This window comes from Gossypium hirsutum, chromosome D01 (assembly GCF_007990345.1).
Source record: "Gossypium hirsutum isolate 1008001.06 chromosome D01, Gossypium_hirsutum_v2.1, whole genome shotgun sequence".
Taxonomy (NCBI): domain Eukaryota; kingdom Viridiplantae; phylum Streptophyta; class Magnoliopsida; order Malvales; family Malvaceae; genus Gossypium; species Gossypium hirsutum.
In genome coordinates this window covers 6,540,741-6,561,031 of record NC_053437.1, presented here as the reverse complement: position 1 = coordinate 6,561,031, position 20,291 = coordinate 6,540,741, and the positions used below count along the sequence as shown (strand labels likewise).

Sequence of the window (20,291 nt, the reverse complement as noted above, 5' to 3'; positions counted from 1 at the left end):
AATATTTGTCTTTTATATAATGCTTAGAATTATTATAGTCCTTTCCAACCTATAATCGAACCTACGCGTTTTTGCATTGATGATGATGCTCATGTTAATCCAGCTAAGAATAACTGGCCTAATAAATATATTTTTAATTTTAATTAAAGTTGCATATATAATTAAAAATATAATTGTACCTAAGAAATTAATTTATTTTATAAAATGCGATTTTTTTTATATACATTAAAAGACATTTGTTGAACAAATTTAAAAAATAATATGGATTAAGTTTTAATTTAATTAGTTATTATTATAATAAAATGTAGATTTGAGTTAGGTTTGAAAGGGTTATAACTCATTAAAAACCCTAAATAAACCTTTAATATCCCTTGGACTCCCAATTTTTTAAATTAAAATTTCATTCTAATTCACGTGTTTTATACGCGCGTGAAATGAACATGAAATTTATATCACACAAGAGTGTTTTCTTCTCTAAAATCTTATGCCCTAGTTTTTAACCTGAAAAAAGAAATCCAAAACTTGAAGCCACTCGAAATCCAGACTTTTTTTTTTGTCTAAATTGACTTTTAAGCGATTTTAACTTGATGGGTTTCTCTCCATTTTCGATTCCCAAGCCTTAACGATCCGACTCAGCGTCTCCGTGGTGAGTCAAGTCCTGAGTTTGATCGTTTTTATATTTGTTCAAAATTGTATTCAATCACCCATTTAAAAAAAAAAAACTGAAAGATGGATCGTTAGTTGAATACCATTTGCCTGAATCTTTTGAAAGGATATCGTATGCAATAGTTTATAACTTTGGGAGAAAGTTTTATAAATATAAATCAGAGGTATTTATATATTTTGCGGAGGTTTTGGTCATGCAATTATCACCTACCTCGGTTTCTTCATCAAAGCGGAGTGATTTTAGGCGAAAATCGGGCAGTAGGCTTCGACAGAAACATAAGAGATTAGATGCAATATGTGAGGAAGAGTATAATAGGAACCATGGTGAAGGGAATAAGAGGGATGATGTTGACGGGTCGGGAAGTGCGGATTTCGAGCTCCGTAGGAGCTCACGAGTCAGGAAGGCACCGCTTATTCTGGATGTATCACCTCCGCCTCCGAGGAGAAGGCAGAAGATTAGGAAGAATGAGAGGTTTGTTAGGGGGGGTAGGAATTTAGGGAGTGTGAAGCAGGAAGAAGAGGAGGAGACGATCACGGAGGCGCTGACTTTGGGGAGTTGGAGATCAAGATTGAGGACAAGGAGAAAGAATGTGAATGCCAAAGTGAAGGTGGAGGAGAGAGTTTTATCGAGGAGGAAGCTTTTTGAGGATATAGGTGGCAATGAGGATGAAGATGAGGAGGAGGAGGAGGAGGAGGAGTTGGGCGAATCAGATGGAGGGGAAATGGTAGCTTTGAAATCCAGGAGGCTGGGGAGTATTGAGGCTTCAAGTGGTTCACAGAGTGAAGAGAAGGTTGAGATTTGTGGCATGGAAGAAGAAACGGAGTTGGAAAAAGAAGAAATTAAAGGAGATGGGGTAGTGGAGGCTGCACCTGTTTTAGAAAGCAAAACGAATCCTGGAAATAATAGGGGCGATGAGGTTGTGGAGGGTCCAGTAGTTTTAGAGAGTGAAATGAGTCATGGAAATGGGAAGATAATTGATGGCAATGCGGATGAGGTGGATAAAGATGATAGAGAAGTATCAAACTGTATGCAATCAGAGGAGTGCATTGGCCATGAAATTCTCGAGGTAACTGGAGCAATTGAAAGAGTGGAGCTGACAGAAGAACAAGTACAACAGTTAGAATGTCTGAGTGAAGGAGCAAATGAAGAGGATGCTGTAGAAGTGGATAATGGTCCAGAGGAAGTTGAAGATGTTGGTCTTCATGATGCAAAAGAGGATGGCTTGGTAAATGGTGATAAAAAACATTCGGAATTTAAGAACCATATGAAGGTAGAGAAGTCAAATCAAGCAGCTGCATATATGATTGGCAAGTCACGTATCAAACAAGGGAGAAGGTGTGGTTTGTGCGGTGGTGGGACTGATGGAAAACCACCAAAGAAGCTGGTACATGATGCAGGTGATAGTGAAAATGAAGCATATAGCACTTCAGCATCGGAGGAACCAGACTATGACATTTGGGATGGGTTTGGTGACGAACCTGGGTGGCTTGGTCGTCTCCTAGGTCCTATAAATGATCGTTATGGTATTGCTGGAATCTGGGTTCATCAACAATGTGCTGTATGGAGTCCTGAGGTGCAGTGCTGTTTTCTTCTCCTCTTTCGAACTTGTTAATTGCATTTTCCTGGTATTGGTGGATATGTTTGTCTAAGCATCCATTTATACATATACCCATTGATTTTCATCAACAATTTTTTGGATGTCTACTGTTGTTGTGAAAACTTGTTTTCTGCTTTTGACACACCCTGGTCTTTTCCCACAGCTTCTCAACCATTTATACTCTTCTTCATTCCTAGTATATCTTGAACTTTTGCCATTACAACATTCACTTTTATGCCAAATATGCTCCTAGTCTTTATCCTATATGATTTTAGGCAGTTCAAGAATTCTCCAGAAGTTTACAGTATATATCACCCATTAAGTTCTCCAGAAGTTCTTTTTTTTTCTTCTGCATATCCCCCTTTCATTGATATTCCTGTCTTCAGGTTTATTTTGCCGGCTTGGGTTGCTTAAAAAAAGTTAGGGCGGCACTTTGTAGAGGAAGAGCATTAAAATGCAGTAGATGTGGGAGGCCAGGAGCAACAATTGGATGCCGTGTTGATCGTTGTCCAAAAACATATCACTTGGTTTGTTTCTTGATATCTATGCCCAAAAAAATTATCTCCTTTAAAGCATCCTCCTGTTCCTGCTGCTTCAGTTTTTGTTTGAGAAAAGGAAGAGGTTCATTATACATTTTAATTGATGACATTCATTTTTTGCAGCCTTGTGCAAGAGCTAATGGCTGTATATTTGATCATCGCAAATTTCTCATAGCCTGCACTGATCATCGGTATCTCTTCCAACCTCATGGAATTAAATATTTAGCCCAGATAAAGAAAATGAAAGCTAAGAAAATGAAGTTGGAAATGAGGAAGTTATCAAATGATGCATGGCGAAAGGATATTGAAGCTGAAGAAAAATGGTTGGAGCATTGTGGTGAAGATGAAGAGTTTTTGAAACGTGAGGGCAAGAGACTTCATCGAGATTTGTTAAGATTGGCACCTGTCTACATTGGAGGCTCTGAGTCTGAGAATGGAAAATCTTTTGAGGGCTGGGAATCTGTTGCTGGCTTGCATGATGTTATCCAATGCATGAAGGAAGTTGTCATCTTACCATTGTTGTATCCTGAGTTCTTTGACAATCTGGGGCTTACACCTCCCAGAGGTGTTCTTTTGCATGGTTATCCTGGAACAGGTAAAACTCTTGTAGTGCGAGCACTGATAGGTTCTTGTGCTCGTGGGGATAAACGGATTGCATATTTTGCCCGCAAAGGTGCTGACTGCTTAGGAAAATATGTTGGTGACGCTGAACGTCAGCTGAGGCTCTTGTTCCAGGTTGCTGAGAGATGTCAACCTTCCATAATATTCTTTGATGAGATAGATGGTTTAGCACCTAGGCGAACAAGGCAGCAAGATCAGACACATAGTTCAGTTGTGTCCACATTACTTGCACTGTTGGATGGTTTAAAGTCTCGAGGTTCAGTGGTGGTGATAGGGGCAACAAACCGCCCTGATGCCGTTGATCCTGCATTGAGGAGACCAGGGAGATTTGATCGAGAAATTTATTTTCCGCTGCCATCAATGGAAGACAGAGCTGCAATCCTTGAACTTCATACTAAACGATGGCCAAAACCAGTTACTGGATCTTTGCTCAAATGGGTTGCAAGAAAGACAGTAGGCTTTGCTGGTGCAGATTTGCAGGCCCTTTGTACTCAAGCAGCTGTTATTTCTTTGAAGAGGAATTTTCCTTTGCAGGAAATTTTGTCAACTGCTGAAGAGAAAACTCCTAGTGCTAAACGTGTTCCTCTCCCTACTGTTACAGTTGAGGAAAGGGATTGGTTGGAGGCTTTGTCATGTTCCCCACCTCCTTGCTCACGTAGAGAAGCTGGAATGGCTACTCAAGATTTAGTTGCCTCTCCTCTCCCTACTCATCTCATTCCTTGTCTGTTGGAACCATTATCCACCTTGCTTGTTTCTCTTCATTTGGATGAACGCCTCTGGTTGCCGCCCCTTCTTTCTAAAGGTGGTGCAGTGATTGAGAGTGTGGTTGTTTCAGTATTGCAGGACAAGAGATTGCCCAAGGATCATTGGTGGTTCCATGTTCATGACCTTCTTCAAGACAGCGAGGTTTCTGGGGAGATAGAGAGAAGATTATCTCATGCTGGAATGTTAATTGGAGAGTTTAGCTTTACTGATTATGATATGGGTGATGTTAGTGACAACGGTGGTACATTTGAACCTTCAATTGTGCGTAATAGTGGTACATGCTCTAGTTTGTCACGAAATACCTATTTTACTTCAACAAGGAAAACTGGGTTTCGAATATTAATTGCTGGAAGTCCCAGATCTGGTCAAAAGCATCTTGCTGCTTGTCTTCTTCACTGTTTCATTGGGAACATAGAAATACAGAAATTTGATATATCTACAATTGCACAAGAAGGAAATGGTGACTTAATCTACGGAGTAACTCAAATTTTAAGTATGCTCCTCATGCAATGTCTTTTTGTTGTGGTAGCATTAGTTCTTTGTTAATACCTGTTTACATTTTGAGAAACATGAGATTGATTATAAGTGCAGACTTTCGTCCTTTCATACCATGTGTTTCCCTACCTCCTTTTTTTCATTTATGATTTTTGCTTCTTGGATTATGTTTTTAACTGCTTTGTACTTCTTCAATTTAGGATTAGTTCTTGTCTTTTCTTCCTTGGTTAGTTAGAAATATAAGTTAAAAGGATAATTAAAGGCCTCACTTAAAAAACATCTTATTTGGCATTGACTATTTACCTCTTGAAAATGAAACTAGTGGACCTTAGCTACAACCTAAGTCCAAAATTGGAATTTCCTCATATATCTGTTTCTGGAAAGTTTCATTATGAAGTCAGTATTCGGTAGTACATAGCTAACATATTATTCTACTAAATTAGGACAGACTATGGAGTTTCCTATAGACCCTTTTCTGCAACTTAAGTAATTGGATTTATTTTGATTTTCCTTTTTATCCTGTTGTGGTTAGTAGCTTAATGATAATGGGTTCTGTCAGCATGTATGACATACTAACTGTTTTCGTTCATGTTCTAAGTTTTTTAATCTATTGTGTCCATTCACAGTGTGTTTTAAGCTCAAAAGAAATATCTTGCCTGAAAGTTAGACGACCAGGTTGATAGATCTAATTCATCTGGAAATTCTTACAAAAAGTTAGACGACCAGGTTGATAGATCTAATTCATCTGGAAATTCTTACAAATTATTCAAATTGCATGGCAGTGAAATGTGCAAGCATGGGGTCAAGTGTATTGTTTATGCCAAGAATAGATTTGTGGGTTGTGGAGACCACTAATCAAGTTTCCGAGGAGAGCAGTTCACCGTCAACGTTCCATCAAACTCCCATGGAGGAAGATCCTCAACTTGTTGAGAAGGAAAATGGATCCTCTCTGCAATATGAGTTGGCAGGGACAGCACAGGCTACAGCCTCTGTACAAAGTGTCTCACATGCATGGAGCTCATTTGTTGAGCAAGTGGAATCTATTTGTGTGTCAACGTCCCTGATAATTGTGGTATGAATTATTTCATTTACTTATTTGCATTTCAAGATCTGATAGTTTAGTAGCTAGGTTCTACTTGTAGAGCATAGAAATAAAAGTAGTTTTCGCTTTGATAAAAGCAAATTCATGTGCTTGATCTATAAGGTTATTATTATTATTATTATTATTATTATTATTATTACTATTCAAGAGTTCCTTGGGTAGATGTGATTTGGCTAGTGTCAGGGTAACATAGTAGTGCTTGATTGACAATTTTTAGATCTAAGTGCTTGTACATTCATGACAATGCAATAAATTTTCTGCTGCTTTAGCAATTAAGGTTATTTTGACAGTGCTGCTTATCTGTTTGTTATGAACTGAATGATCTGGTAGAGTTTGACTGACCTTCTTTTGAGAAGCTCTAGGTTAGAGGTTCTTTTCTGTGAACATCACACTCATGTATGACTGATCAAACTAGAATACAAATTTGAAGCCCATGTATAAATTTAGGAAATTATGAACCAATTGTTGTAAATGTGTTAATGTTTCAGTCTGATCCTTATACAACTGAAATTTTCTCTCTTAAGACATGGTCTCCCTTCCCCCGTTTTTTGCTCGACTTGTACTGCCTTTCACATCTCTTGCAAGCTTGATGTCTAAGTCTAAATGCTTCTTATCTCTAAACAGGCTACTTCAGAAGTTCCTTATCTGGAGCTCCCCGAAAGAATAAGGCAATTTTTTCAGAGTGGTCAACCAAATTGCAGTCACAGAACTACAAGAGAGCACACAGTACCCAGATTCACTGTTCATGTTGGCAACAATTTTAACCGTGATATGGTTATCAAACTATCTGCTGCTCAGTTATCAAGGGATATCCTTCAACCATTTGTTCATTTAATTCATCAAAGATCTCATGTCCATAAAGATTCCAGAACAAAAAATTCTGTCCAGACCTCTGGAACTGCAGAAAATGACAATGCATCTCAAGGTTTGGCATGTGAAAAGGGGGTTGCATCAGAGATGTGTGGTGAGTTGTCTGTTACTGTTCCAGCAGCCCCAACAAACAGTAGAAATTTGAAGGGGAAATCAAGCTTGATGCTGGCAATATCTTCATTTGGCTTTCAAATTTTGCGATATCCTCATTTTGCAGAGCTTTGCTGGGTGACATCAAAACTTAAAGAAGGTCCTTCTGCAGATGTGGCTGGTCCCTGGAAGGGCTGGCCATTCAACTCTTGCATCATTCGTCCCACTAACTTATTAGACAAGGCTGCTGTTGCTTGTGGTCCCAGCAGCAGTAAAAGCAAAGGGAAATTTGGGTTGGTCAGAGGTTTGGTTGCTGTTGGTTTATCAGCATACAGAGGTGTGTACACATCACTTAGAGAAGTTTCCTCTGAGGTACGGAAGGTTCTTGAGCTCCTAGTTGGGTGGATTAATGAAAAAGTTAATACTGGGAAAGACAGATATCAGTATGTTCGTATTTTGTCTCAAGTTGCTTATCTGGAAGATATGGTTAACAGCTGGGCATATTCACTGCAGAGGTAACCTTTTTCTCATTACTTACAAACTTTTGGTTCATATGTGGATCTAAAACTAACGTGAGACTTGATTCATTTGCAGCTTAGATCAGGATGTTCAAATAAAAGCAGCAAGCCTCGAACCATATGATTTGGGATCTCCAGATAATCATTTTACATGTGCGAATGATACAGATCAAGTGGAGGAATGCAGGCCCAGAAGTTGCCCGGAAACAGAAGTAGCAAACAATGAGGAATTCACCATGCAAAATACTAATTCCATTGACTTGAACAAAAAAGATGATCATTGTGCTTCTGACCATGAGGGAAAACTTGACCTTTTTGAAGATGCTGCACAGGGAATAGGCATCAGCGGCAATACTACTTCAGAGGAGCATCACAATTCTTCTGTCGCCAACCAACTGATTGTTCATGTTGACAAGCAGAATGGGGCTACTCCTGGACCATGTGGATCAGAAAGTACTAGAAACCCTACGTTTGAGGGAGAATTAACCATGCGAAATATGGATTGGATAGACTTGAACAAGATGGATGCTAATGGAGCTCCTAGTCAGAAGGGAAAAATTGTTGCTGTGGATAAGGCTGTAGACCATATAAGCCTTGGCGGTAATACTATTTCAGTGGAGCATCATAACTATTTTGCAGCCAATGATCCAGTTTTTCTTGTAGACAAGCAGAATGGGAGTAACCCTGGACCAAGTGGGTCAGAAAGTCCTAGAAATCCTGTGGTTGAGGGAGATCCTGAGTCCTCAAAACAATCCAATGGATTTGCACCAAATGGACCTGTTCTTTCTGAGAATGGATTCTGTAGTTCAGATGAACTGGATGGTGCGAAGTTGCCTGCCTCTGCTAAAGCTTGCGACACGGAGACAACTATCACATCTGAAGATGGCAAACCTACAGGTCATGAACGTAAAGAAGTTCCCAATTTCTCTTCAAGCGAAACTGCTCTTCCAACTGAATCAGTGGTTACATGCTTTTATCATTGCTGCTCTGATTGCCTCCATTCCCTCCCTTGTTTGATGCAAAAAGTTCTGCTTAAAGAATGGAAATCAAATGGGAGCGATTTGACAGTAGATGATGTTCACGATACAGTTGCATTATTGTCTGTGGATCTTCTTTCGACAGTTAGGAAGCTTTTTGCTGCCAGATATAGCAGCAATAAATTTGATGAAAACTTGAGAATGGAAAATCCCAGGAAGTTATCTCACCGTCCAGAGTGGAGCATATGTCAATGCGAAAGCTCAGAAAATAGTTTAGTTATTCCTAAGGAATGTAGCTGTCACACTGTAGGCAACACCTCTCCAAACATCCAATTCGGGTTTGATCCGAAATTTGTTTACAGAGATGGAGTGTTGGTTCCTATAGATTCTAACAAAGAAGTTTCTTTTCACTGTAAATTCGATACATTATGCCTTTGTTCTCTTATAGAGTCAATACTAATGACAAAGCAGCCTTTTGATTGATCCTGGTTTTTACAGCATGGATTGAGGTGAGAGTTTCTTTGGCTATTAAAAATCAAATTTTGTTGGTTGGCATTGCTTTAAGTCCGTATCGAATCTTCTTCCTCTAGGTATGCTAGAATGGTCTTTATTTTCTTTCCTACTGGAAACTGCTTTGCCAAACTTTTCGGTTCAGCTAGGTTGAAGCTATCCTATATATACCATGTAAATTTCATCATCTGAGTTTATTGCACCTCTTGACTACTGTCAAGTATTTGTCCTTATGGCCATCACATAATGTAAATTAGTATTTATATTGTCTTTTGAAAGCCCTGAGTTTCTACAGTGCTTATCTAAATAGGATACGTATTTGTTTATACATATATCATCCCAAGGTGGGGGTAACTTATGAAAGTATTGGTTTTTCCAAAACTTTATATTTTCATTTTTTAATTTCTGATATTTATGAAGAAATTTTTTAGAAAATTCTTCTAAATATCTAATATCACGTAATTTTATTTTTGAGAGTGTGTAACTAGCTACACTATCTTGATCTTTTTTATCACAATAACCACAAAATTCTGTTTTTAGAATAGAGGTTAAACCTTTTAAAAGGTCTTTAGGAGATCCTATTTGATTTAATAAAAGCTCCTTTTGTTCTTTTCCTTTCTCAGACTCTTCCCATCGTCTAAGAAATTGAAGAACAACACCTTGAAAAGTTCCAACAAAATAGTTTAAAAACTTTTCTTTTGACCAAGTGTTGTTGTTTACAACAATAGTCATTGACTGTGCCCAATCATCTATAACTTTCTTATAGTCTGATATAGGAGTATTAGTTAAATCTAAATATATTCCTCCTTGAGCAACATTTCTTTTATTTAAATCATCTATTCTTGGTTGAACAGGTTGATTTGATGTTTCTCCCGGGTATTCAGGTTTTACATCATTAGTAGCTATGTTTTCGATTTTATTACCAAAAACCTTAAATTTTTCATTATCAAATTCAAAATCTTTATTAGAAAATCTAAGATAATCATCTGTTTGACTATCTGATTCTATTTTTCTTTTTCTATATGGATCTGGTGATTCAGTATCCATAGGTTCCGGAATATTAATATTTTCATCTTCAGATGAAGTGGTTTCTTCATCAGAGTTATATGTTGAGACTTTTATGTCTTCATCCTGATCTGTTGAAGTTTTTTCTTCTTCAGATTGTTTCTTTAATAATTCTGTTTGTTCAGAATTACTTGAACTACTGCTATCATCATATTTTAACATATAATGATAATTAAACATACTAAAAAGATCTTTATGTTTTTCATAAAGTTCTATTAGTTTTAAATATTCAACTCTTTCTAGTTGATCATTACTATTAGTAAATTTTTCTTTCCAATGTTCTATAAGAGTTTTATAGGACTGAAAATCATATTGTTTTTGTTTATCATCTTTTTTGCGTTTTTTTATGTTTTTTTATAATTTTTTAACATAGAAGCTGACTCATCAGAAGAAGTGTTTTCTTCTTAAGATAAAACTAAAATATGATCTTTACCATTACCATAATATAAAGGACCTAAATCTACATCGGACTCAATATTATTATTATTAAAAACCTGATCTAATTTATTATTAACATTAGTTAATATTTCTTTAGACTTATGATTTAAGTCTAACACTTTTATATTACTTAAGTTACTTACTTTTTCTTCTACAGAACTGACCTTACTATATAATTTACTGAAATAAAAAGAAGTCATATCAACAAGACTATTAATACCCTTACTCAGAGATGAAATGTTGTTTTCATTTCTAGAGTCTATATGCGTAATATGATCACAAGTTTTATCTTTAAACTGACACTTAATTTGTTCCATAATGTTTGTCTCGGGTACCTAAGACCGGCCTGTTATCCTAACGTCTTCACACAACGCTTAACGTCCTCCCTGGACTCAACGGCAACAAGAAGACAGATAAACAGATATAAGTTTTGAAACAAACAACTGTGAAACAAATAGAAATGTAAATCAAAGATAAAAACTTACAATGAATATTACGATATTATTTCTCCAGAAACTCGTTACACCGGCACCTCTGATACCAAGCGGGGGAGGGGAGAGTAGAGGCTATTTGAGAGTATGAGCGGAAGGGAATATAGACTCTTTTATTACAAAAGGAAAAGTTTACAAGAGAAAACTAAAAAGTAAAGTAGTTGGTAATTTACAAGATACTATACAATTGAGCTTTCCTCCTATTTATAGAGGAATTCTAAAAATTCTATACAATTGTATTTTGAATCCTGTACAGTGTTTCTGATAAGGACTCGGCTTCTTTGTAGATGTGGTTGCTTCCACGTTTCCATCTTTTTGCATGGCTATGGTTGCTTCCATGTGTCATGCTTGCATTTATGACCGCTGTTGTCACTGCTTGTGTCACAGCTGCTTTTTTGTCATCTCGTACATCATCATTGTTTTAATGATGATTAAGACTTGATTAAGACTTTTTGTCTTTCTTCTAGATATCTTCATCAAGCATTAATGGTTACTTCCATTTTGCTTGTATGTTACTGTCTTGCTGACATCAACTTTCTTGCATATTATCGAGATTCATTTCTTCGATCTCATCTAAATGTACAGAATCTGATGAGAGTCTTGGTGGTGAGTTCCACATCTCCCATGTATATTTGATTTTTTCTGTGATGTGAGATGGAAATTCTTCTATCTCCATTTCAACAATCTTTTTCAACAGCTTCACAAATTCTTCATTTCTTTCCTCCTGGATGTTTCCATTTAGAAATGCCAATATTCTTCTACCATCCGTCCATAGTTTGTAGACTTCATCATGGAGAAGGCTTGTGATAATAAATCTAATCCTGTTTGGACTTGATAATCTTCAAATTTATTATAACATTTATCAATTGTTTTTGACAAATGTTTTTTATCTTCATTTACAGCAGATAATTGGGGGGTTCCAATCATCTTTTTAATAATCCAAATTTGATACGGCTGATAAAATTTTTCTTATTCAGCTATACCAATTAGGCTACTAATTTCAATATGAAAATAGTAATAAAAATCATCATTGTTTATGATGTTTTGTAAGACAGACTTTACAATGGCTGGAAAATCTTTTAAAAGATGAAAGGAGAGATTTTGCACAACTATTTCTTTAGTAAAACCCCATTCAATATTGGTTATATCAAATGGTTCGTGATCAAGTCTGTATTTTAAAGTAGGAAATTCATTATCTAAATAGTTAGTAAAAACATAAGCTTGTAGAAAATATTCTGAAAAAGCTTTTTGAAATTGAATTTGCTGTCTGCAAATTTCTTTATTTATTTTTGTGAATATTTCTATCGGTAATAATTTCCTAGCTTTGTTATACATACATATTCTAAATACTTTATTCATAATAGAATTATTTTTCCCTTTATGAATAAAATATTGAATGATATCAAGAAGATTGTTTATCTCCTTTATATCCATGAATTCTAACTGGAATTCATCCCATCCTCTATATAAAATAGATTTTAATAATAAATTTTCAGCTTCATTTTCTTTAGTTGTTTTTTCAACTAAAAATAATGAAAATCTGGTAAGAGCTCTTCGGAAATTAGCTCTTTGGTTTGAAATATGGGTTTTCCATATCTCATTTATAAAATCATAATTTTCTGGTGATAAACCAGGGTTATAAAAATCTTTAATTTTTGAAAGATCTTTTAATTCTTAAATTTGTTGTTGATTCAACAAATTCTCAGCTCCCTTAATGACTTCAGCATAACTTGTTTGTGATACTGAATTCGGATTTTGGGACCATTCTAATTGACTCACCTTGTTTGGGGTCAATGAGAAAGTATTTCCCATTGGTTGGTTTACCATAGGGTACTTTAAAACATTTGATCCAAGTGGTTGGTTTACTATCGGATAAGACACATAATATCCTTGATTAGGATAAAATGGTATTTGTGCAGATACAAATCCTTTTTTGGAGTTTGATTCTGTTTTCCCTTTATTGGGTTTTTTGTGAACAGTTGTCCATTCACCAACTATTAGAGGTTGTTTACCTCTATCCATGAAGCCTGCTCAAGAAATCAGCAAATATTAGTAATTATTTTGCAAATACTAATTAATTTAGATAAGCATTTTAGAAACTCAGGGCTTTCAAAAGACAATATAGATACTATAGGTAATAGAATTAACTTTGCAAAAGAAAGAATAACTTTACATTGTTTGCAAAGTAAAGCGGCTAAACAGGTCAAAAATAAGTTAAGTCATAAATATTGTTCTAAAATTTTAGAAAATGAATGGGAATTTGGGTGTAAACAAATATATCCCAACACTTATAAAAAACGTAAAAAATATAAATTAAGAAAATGGAAACCAGGTAATAAAAAATTTTCTGGTAAAAATCAAAAAGTGGTTAGGAAAAAGAATTCCAAACCAAAGAAACAAATTTGTAAATGTTTTATATGTGATGAAGAAGGTCATATAGCTAGTAGTTGTCCTAATAAAGGGAAAAATGCTAGAAAAATGATAAAAAGTCTTCAAGAACAAAATTTAGAAGTATGTTATCAAAAGGAAACAAATCCTGAAGAAATTTTATATGAGTTAATATCAGAAATAGATTTTGATAGTAACGATGAATATATATTTATGTTTAATATAGAAAGCAGTTCTAATAATCAATTAGAAGAAATTCTGAATCCTGAAAAACAGGATATTAAATTAGGCAATTTAATCGGAGAAGAAAAAGACTTTTCTGATGAAATGATAGAAAAGATAAATAAAAATCATATTTCTAAAGAAGAAATATATAAGATCTCTAAGTTTAAAATATGGACTTAGAGACATATAGAAAAAATTAGCGGTAACACAGTTGCTAAAGATACAAGAGGAGGATTAACAGAAATCCCTCTCTTTACTAAAGAAAAAATTAAGAGGATTAGAAAAAAATATCCTCAAGTTAGATATATACATTTAGGTATAATCATGATTACTATTAGAGCTTTATTTAGAAGAGGTCATGATATTCCTATTATAGCTGTCCTTTTAGATAAAAGATTTGAAAATCCAATAAAAGCACTTATTGGAGGTATTCAGTCTAATTTACATACAGGCGTAATAGGATTTAAAGTTAAACCAAATTACTTTATTTCCATTACAGATCCTCTAATAGAAGAGTGTCTTTGCCTTAGAATTCAGACAAAAAATTCTGATATTAATGATTTGGCAGAAGATCTAGCAATCAGCTGGACTTCCATTAATGAATATACAAGTACTGCTGAAGTAGAAATAAAAGAGATTAATAATAAAATTATTGAACTCTTTGAACCAAACAGGTTCACTACTGAAATTCAGCCAAGGTTATTAGATATAAGAGATCTGTCAATTCCAAGAGATTGGATGATGGAAAAAATTAATAGTTCTAGTACTTCTAAACCTGTTAGTACTATAGAATATATGTCATCAGGCAATAAATTATATTTTAAAAATAATTGTATAACAAATACAAATGAAAATTTAGTTTTACCCTCTAACTCTCAACCAGAAGAAGAGGAGGATAATATTAGTACAAATAGTACACCAATAGGAATAAAAACTGTACAAATTCCTATATTTCCTATTGAACCTAGTAATAATTCTAGAAAAACTAGAATAGAAGAAATTCAAACTTCAACAATTGATAAAAAGTCAAAAGTTGAAATAACAATTAAAGTTACATTTCAATTTAGAAAATATAAAAAATATTCTCTAAATGCTTTGATTGATACTGGAGCTACAATTTGTAGTTACAGAAAGAATGCGATTCCTGTAGAAAAATGGGAATTAATGAAGAAACCCATAAAAATATTGGGAATAGATGGTAGTAAAAATACAATAAAATACAAAGCTAAAAACATACCAATTTACATAAACAATGTTAAATTTATGATTCCTAAAATAGTATGCTTTCCAAAAATGAAAACAGATTTATTATTAGGGAATAATTTTATTTGTCAGTATTTACCTTTCATTATTGATAAACATTCTATTTGGTTATCAATAAAAGAAGATTTTGTGGAAATTCCACTTGAAGAAAATAATATAAAAGTGTGTAATAAAAAATTTACATTATGTAAATATTACGATATAATGTTATGGAGGTTTGGGTCTTATTGCTTTCTGCAAGTTATCCATTGATCTCTACTAAGATTGCAACTTAGTCCCAGGTACTGCAATTTTCTGGCTCAAGTTTTGAAATGATCAATTGAAGTATTCTTTTTGAGTGTCGTTTACATTGACATCTTCAAACGTGCTTAATATGTTGCCCTCATTGTAAATTGATGTGATGCATATGGTGACAATTATATGGGGTTTCCTTTAGGAATTGTATTTTGTGCTTTGCCTCAGGATTCGTAGCAATCTCTTGTGAAGCTGTGATCATTGGCTATGGGTTCCAAACGTCTAAAAAAAGAAGTAAAAGTAAGAAGAAGCAAGCAGTAAGGGGCGATCCGGACCTGGACTAATTGCCATTCATTTGAAGGCAAGGTGAGGACAAGCCTAAGACCCTGCCAAGAACTTGCAATACGGTACGGGCTAAGCCGTGCCAAGAGCTGGGGTAATAGGGTAGGCTTGAAAATTCCGACTTAAAAGTTCATAATAACTTGTCACATTTTTATGATTTTGTTTATAAAAGATGTCTTACAGGTTGAATGTTACAATTTGTTTAAATATTTTCGAATCAATTCATGTTTGAACAAGCAACTCAGCCTTTACTGTCTACATTAAAACATTGCCTTTTTTTGAATGGATGTTTACTCGAAGAATTCACTTGGATTTGAGTTTTTGGGAGAGAGTGATAGCTATTTATTATCTTAATTTTTAATGATTTTTTAGGTCATTGGATTGTTGCTTGGATTGGTGAACTGATTGCCTTATTGGTTCAATCACTAATTCAGTTTAGAAAATATTGGTTATTATTAAAAACATCTATATTTTTTTTTATTTTAAAATCGCATAGATCTGAATTTTAAAATTTGAAAAATAAAATGATCAATTTTTAAAAATAAAAATATAAGGATTTTATGATATTTTAATCATGTAAAAAATATTTTAGAAATAATATAATATATATAAATAAAAGCTGTTTGAATTGTATTACTGTATTTAAATAAATTTTAGTTTGAAATAAAAACTTAAATAGAAACAAAAATTATGAAATTTTATTTAGATATCATAAAAATTAAAAGAATCTATTTAAAAAAATAAAATAATTTAGTAATTTTCTTTTAATAAAAGGTAAGAGAAAAAGTTGTCCCTCCTGATAAGAAAAGCTGTCTGTCTTCACCAATCTTTTGTTCGAAGTTTAAATAATTGCTGCAGGTCAGTCAATTTTCATTCAGTATATTTTCTCATTGGTATACAAACTCATAGATTATTTATATAATTTATAATCCAATCAAGTTTGTCTGATTCTGTTGTCATCTTTGCAATTTGGAAATTTTCTGAGAATAAGATTTGGGTCGTAATCTGTTTTTGCTTTATTCAATCATAGTTACGTACTTCAATAAAAACAAATGAATTTTAAGGCAGAATTCTGTAGTTTTGGCATCTAATTTGGAAGTATGATGAAAATACGATATGGGTTTTAAGTTTTAACTATTAATCTGGTTTTGTTAAGTTTTTTGCAATTATAGTTAACATAACTCAGTTTCCATGATATTTAGGGATTTGCTTGATTATCATCTTGATTCAGTTTTTGGCTTTGTAGTTCAATAGCTAGTTGAGAAATTGGGGGAAATGGAAGGGGCAGTAAGGGTTCAAATTCTTTCTCAAATGGGCATTTCAGAGGTTCCGTCACAATACATTCAACCCCCCAAGAACCGGCCTGGATCTGTAACTGAAAATATAGCTGATTTGAGCTGCAAACATGTTCCTGCCGTTGATCTATCCAGTGAAAAGGAGTCCGTCCTTCCAGCCATTCGAGAGGCTTGTAGAGATTGGGGAGCTTTTCATGTTATCAACCATGGGGTACCTACAAAACTGTTGGATGATTTGAGGAGAGCCTGTTTTTCTTTTTTCAATGATTTCCCGATGGAGGATAAACTTAAATATGCTTGCAATCCGAATTTTGCTGCCTCTGAGGGATACGGTAGTCGTTTGCTAGTAAGCTCTGAAAATGAAACTGTTTTGGATTGGAGGGACTATTTTGATCACCATACGTTACCTCTTTCACGCCGCAATCCTTCAGCTTGGCCTCATTTTCCTCCGGAATACAGGTAGTCTGTTTTATATTGATTAATGTTGTTAAAGGTGTTCTCAACTTGGTTTATGTTTATGTAGGGAATTGATGGCCAATTATAGTGATGAGATGAAAGCGTTGGTTCAGAGACTATTGGCATTAATGTCTGAGAGTTTAGGACTGAAGGCGTCCTGCATTGAAGATGCAGTTGGGGAGTTCTATCAGAACATAACAGCCAGTTATTATCCTCCTTGTCCGCGGCCAGATTTGACGTTGGGCCTGCAATCTCATTCTGATATAGGTGCCATCACGCTTCTAATACAGGACAATGTTGGTGGCCTTCAAGTGCTCAAGGATGGGGAGTGGCTCTTGGTCGATCCCCTTCCAAATGCCATCCTTGTTCTTGTGGCTGACCAAACTGAGGTGTGTTACTCATCTTTTTAATATTCTATCAATGTATCATACTATGAAAAATGAGTGTTGAGAATCATGCCTTACCTGCAGATTATAACTAATGGGCAATACAAAACCTGTGTGCACCGAGCCGTAACAAATGCAAGCAAAGCCCGTCTCTCAATCGCCACTTTTCATGACCCAGCCAAGACAGTCCGAATATCCCCCGTCTCTGATCTTGTGAGTAAATCTTCCCCACCTCTGTATTCTTCGGTTCTTTACAGATACTACTTGTCTTCATGGTACTCAAATGCCCCTGAAGGAAAACGAAATCTTGACAAGCTCCTGCTTGACACTTCAAAGTAAATTGAAAACGCCCGTGCTCTCTGCAACTTAACCCTGTAATCAGTTCATGCTCTTTCATTTCATAACTCAAAAACATTTTCAGCTATTGTTCTGCACTGTATGCAATAAAGAAGAGGAATAAGCACAGTCAGGTGTTATTTCATTTGTGGCACTGAGATAAAGTTTGATGTTTGCATTGAAGCTTCAAAAGCATGGGGGGATTAGATGAAGACTACACAATTACAGAAGTTGAGGCCTCATTATACATGAAATGAAAATATGTTGTTTTATAATAATTCCATACACTATGGAAGCTCGGTGCTTGGATCTTTTACAAGCAAAGGATGATTTAAAGTAAAAAACTTTTGCAGATAACTTCTTTTTTCCAATTTATCAAAATTTGCATGGTGGATAGCAATGTGGCAAAAAGTGGGCATAAAAGTTGTTTATAAAAGTAATGTGACATGATTCTAAGTAAAAAGTGTCTTTTGAAAAGTTGTAATTTCATGTTTAAAAAGTTATTTGATTTTCGATTTTTAATTTAAAATATATTTGTATAATAATTAGTTGTGAGAATAAAAGAATTAATTAAATAAAAATGACATTTATTGATGAACCGATTGTTAAACTTACATAAAATAGCTGCAACTAAAAAGATCTATGTTAAACTTACATGAAAATAAATATAGCAGATAATGAACTAAAACACAAGATGAGTGAGCTTCGAGAAAGATATATCCATGGCATTTCAATGCTCAACTAATTCCAAGCTTTTTCCAGCCATATGACATTTGGGGGGGTATCCTCTTTCTTACGATGTTTCAACTGACAGGTTGACGCATACCTTGCAGAAACTTGTCGATGTAACCATTCATCAAGTTAGGGTTTATTACTTCTCTCCATTTCTTATGATTCTCCATCACCAATTTACCTACTTCACTCTCTTTATCCATCACTGATTTGATAGCTTCACTCAGATTCTCCTTTGAAATCCAACCGTTCTCTTCTTTCTTCACCTCCACTGCAACCTTCATCTCATCGGCCAATAGCCTGGTGTTCCAAGATTTGGTCACCCAGGTGTGGAACCAACACTATTTGGCAATCACTAAGCAAAGACTCCCACATGGAACCGAACCCACAATGGCTAACGAAACACCCCACTGATGGGTGAGCTAACACCAACGGTTGCTGCACCCATGCACCATAAACCACTCCTCTCCCTTTAACCCTCTCTTCGAACCCTTCAGGCAATGCTTCTTCCACCTTTTCGGCTCCCAATGGTGGCTTCAGGGCGATAAAAAACGGCAGCCCTGTTAGCTCGAACGCTAATACAAGTTCACGAAACTGAGCCATCTCAAGAATTAATTGGCTCCCGAAAGCACAAAACACCACTGAACCTGGTTCGAACCCAGCTAACCAGTTACTCCATCGTTCATCCAGTGAAGACTTGGAATCTTCGGGTAAAACTGGACCTGTTAAAAGAACTTGTTTCTGGTACTGGCTGCTGATATAATCACACAGCTTCCCTTCAACTTCGTAACAAGTCCTTATGGATATAACATCACAGTTCTTCATTGACAAAGTGATTCTCTCGTAAAACGTCATCTCTTCCCCGAAAGGATTGGTCACAAACAACAGGGTTTCTAGTTCAGTCCCACGCAACACTACGGAAGTTGAAGGGTAACCAGGTGGCGGCGTAGCCAACTCTTCCATAGTTATAGGCCTGTCCTTCGGCACATTACGTGCCGGAACCAAAACAATAGCGATCGATGCGGCGGAAACGACGTTGAAGTTAATTGTTTTGATCCCCAATGGTTTGGCTACCTCGGGAATCCAATAAGCAGCGTCGTAAATAATAAACTTGGGTTTAATCGACGTGACGAGGCTCTCGAGTTGGTCCCTGGTGAGGTCCAAGGCTATGGCGAGGAAATGAGTCAAAAAAATGGGGACATCGGAAGCAGTCTCGGCACCGGGAGGGAGACCGGTAACGGAGGGGACGGTAATGACATGGAACGATATGAAATCTGGGAATAGATTCAAATGCCGTAATCGGTTGATAGCCTTCTGGGGTGTTGCGAAAGTGATTCGATAACCCTTTTGAGCTAACTTGTTAGCTAGATGAAGATATGGAGTCATGTGACCAAATGCAAACCACGGAAACATGAGTATACGAAACTCTGAACTATCGGTTTCCGCCATTTTCTTTTTGTTGGTGGTGGTGAAATTGGAGGTATATTTTTGGAAACTCTTAGTTTTCGAAGCGGATATGAATGGATCTCGTTAAATACCGAAATTCAAGGGTAAAATTATTGATCCAGATCTTTAAATTTAACTGAACAGCGAAATCTTTTGCGGCAAACTTCAGTTGCAAAATCTGGAATTTGGAAATGAAAAACAAGTAAATCACTTTTGCTTATAATTTAAAAAGGTTAAAATTTATCATAAGTCCCTGTACTTTTAGAAAACTTGAAATTTACTCTTTCTACTTTTATTCTAGGAATTTAGCCCTCCTACTTTTCAAATTTTAAAATTCATGCCCAACTATTAATACTGTTAAATTTGTTGGTGTGACATTTCAAAATAAAAAAAAATATTCACTTGATAATCATGCAACTAAAAAATGACGTTATAATAAATTT

The 20,291-nt window shown here is 35.3% G+C and overlaps 3 protein-coding genes across 5 annotated transcripts; 2 read left to right on the top strand and 1 right to left on the bottom strand.

Annotated features, from left to right (window-relative positions):
- Window positions 1-454: 454 nt before the first annotated feature.
- LOC107939188 (uncharacterized) lies at window positions 455-8,796 on the top strand. The gene is made up of 6 exons (XM_016872476.2): window positions 455-2,240; window positions 2,651-2,791; window positions 2,927-4,682; window positions 5,467-5,756; window positions 6,411-7,261; window positions 7,341-8,796. The coding sequence occupies exons 1-6, from the start codon at window positions 861-863 to the stop codon at window positions 8,722-8,724; spliced, it is 5,802 nt and encodes a 1,933-aa protein (XP_016727965.2). The 5' UTR covers window positions 455-860; the 3' UTR covers window positions 8,725-8,796.
- Window positions 8,797-15,935: 7,139 nt separating this feature from the next.
- On the top strand, window positions 15,936-18,027 carry LOC107939199 (probable 2-oxoglutarate-dependent dioxygenase ANS). 3 transcript variants are annotated; one of them, XM_016872489.2, is made up of 5 exons: window positions 15,936-16,055; window positions 16,444-16,951; window positions 17,016-17,337; window positions 17,419-17,547; window positions 17,756-18,027. In XM_016872489.2, exons 2-5 carry the CDS (start codon window positions 16,473-16,475, stop codon window positions 17,792-17,794), a joined length of 969 nt encoding a protein of 322 aa, XP_016727978.1. In that variant the 5' UTR covers window positions 15,936-16,055; window positions 16,444-16,472; the 3' UTR covers window positions 17,795-18,027. The 3 variants fall into 3 exon arrangements, with proteins under 3 accessions (XP_016727978.1, XP_016727977.1, XP_016727979.1); XM_016872490.2 differs by having other exon boundaries at window positions 15,969-16,055; window positions 17,855-18,027; XM_016872488.2 differs by having other exon boundaries at window positions 17,419-18,027.
- A 213-nt stretch (window positions 18,028-18,240) lies between these two features.
- LOC107939198 (UDP-glycosyltransferase 79B6-like) lies at window positions 18,241-20,011 on the bottom strand. Its single transcript, XM_016872486.2, is given in 2 exon segments — window positions 18,241-18,710; window positions 18,712-20,011. Coding segments are annotated over 2 exon segments (1,377 nt in total). The 5' UTR covers window positions 19,852-20,011; the 3' UTR covers window positions 18,241-18,473.
- Window positions 20,012-20,291: the final 280 nt, after the last annotated feature.

Excerpts from the sequence above, each read along its gene's own strand:
- LOC107939188 (XM_016872476.2), top strand. The coding sequence starts at position 861 with ATGCAATTATCACCTACCTCGGTTTCTTCATCAAAGCGGAGTGATTTT. Across the intron at positions 4,683-5,466 it reads CGGAGTAACTCAAATTTTAA|TGAAATGTGCAAGCATGGGG; the intron begins GTATGCTCCTCA and ends ATTGCATGGCAG. Across the intron at positions 7,262-7,340 it reads TGGGCATATTCACTGCAGAG|CTTAGATCAGGATGTTCAAA; the intron begins GTAACCTTTTTC and ends ATTCATTTGCAG.
- LOC107939199 (XM_016872488.2), top strand. The coding sequence starts at position 16,473 with ATGGAAGGGGCAGTAAGGGTTCAAATTCTTTCTCAAATGGGCATTTCA. Across the intron at positions 16,952-17,015 it reads CATTTTCCTCCGGAATACAG|GGAATTGATGGCCAATTATA; the intron begins GTAGTCTGTTTT and ends ATGTTTATGTAG. Across the intron at positions 17,338-17,418 it reads TTGTGGCTGACCAAACTGAG|ATTATAACTAATGGGCAATA; the intron begins GTGTGTTACTCA and ends CCTTACCTGCAG.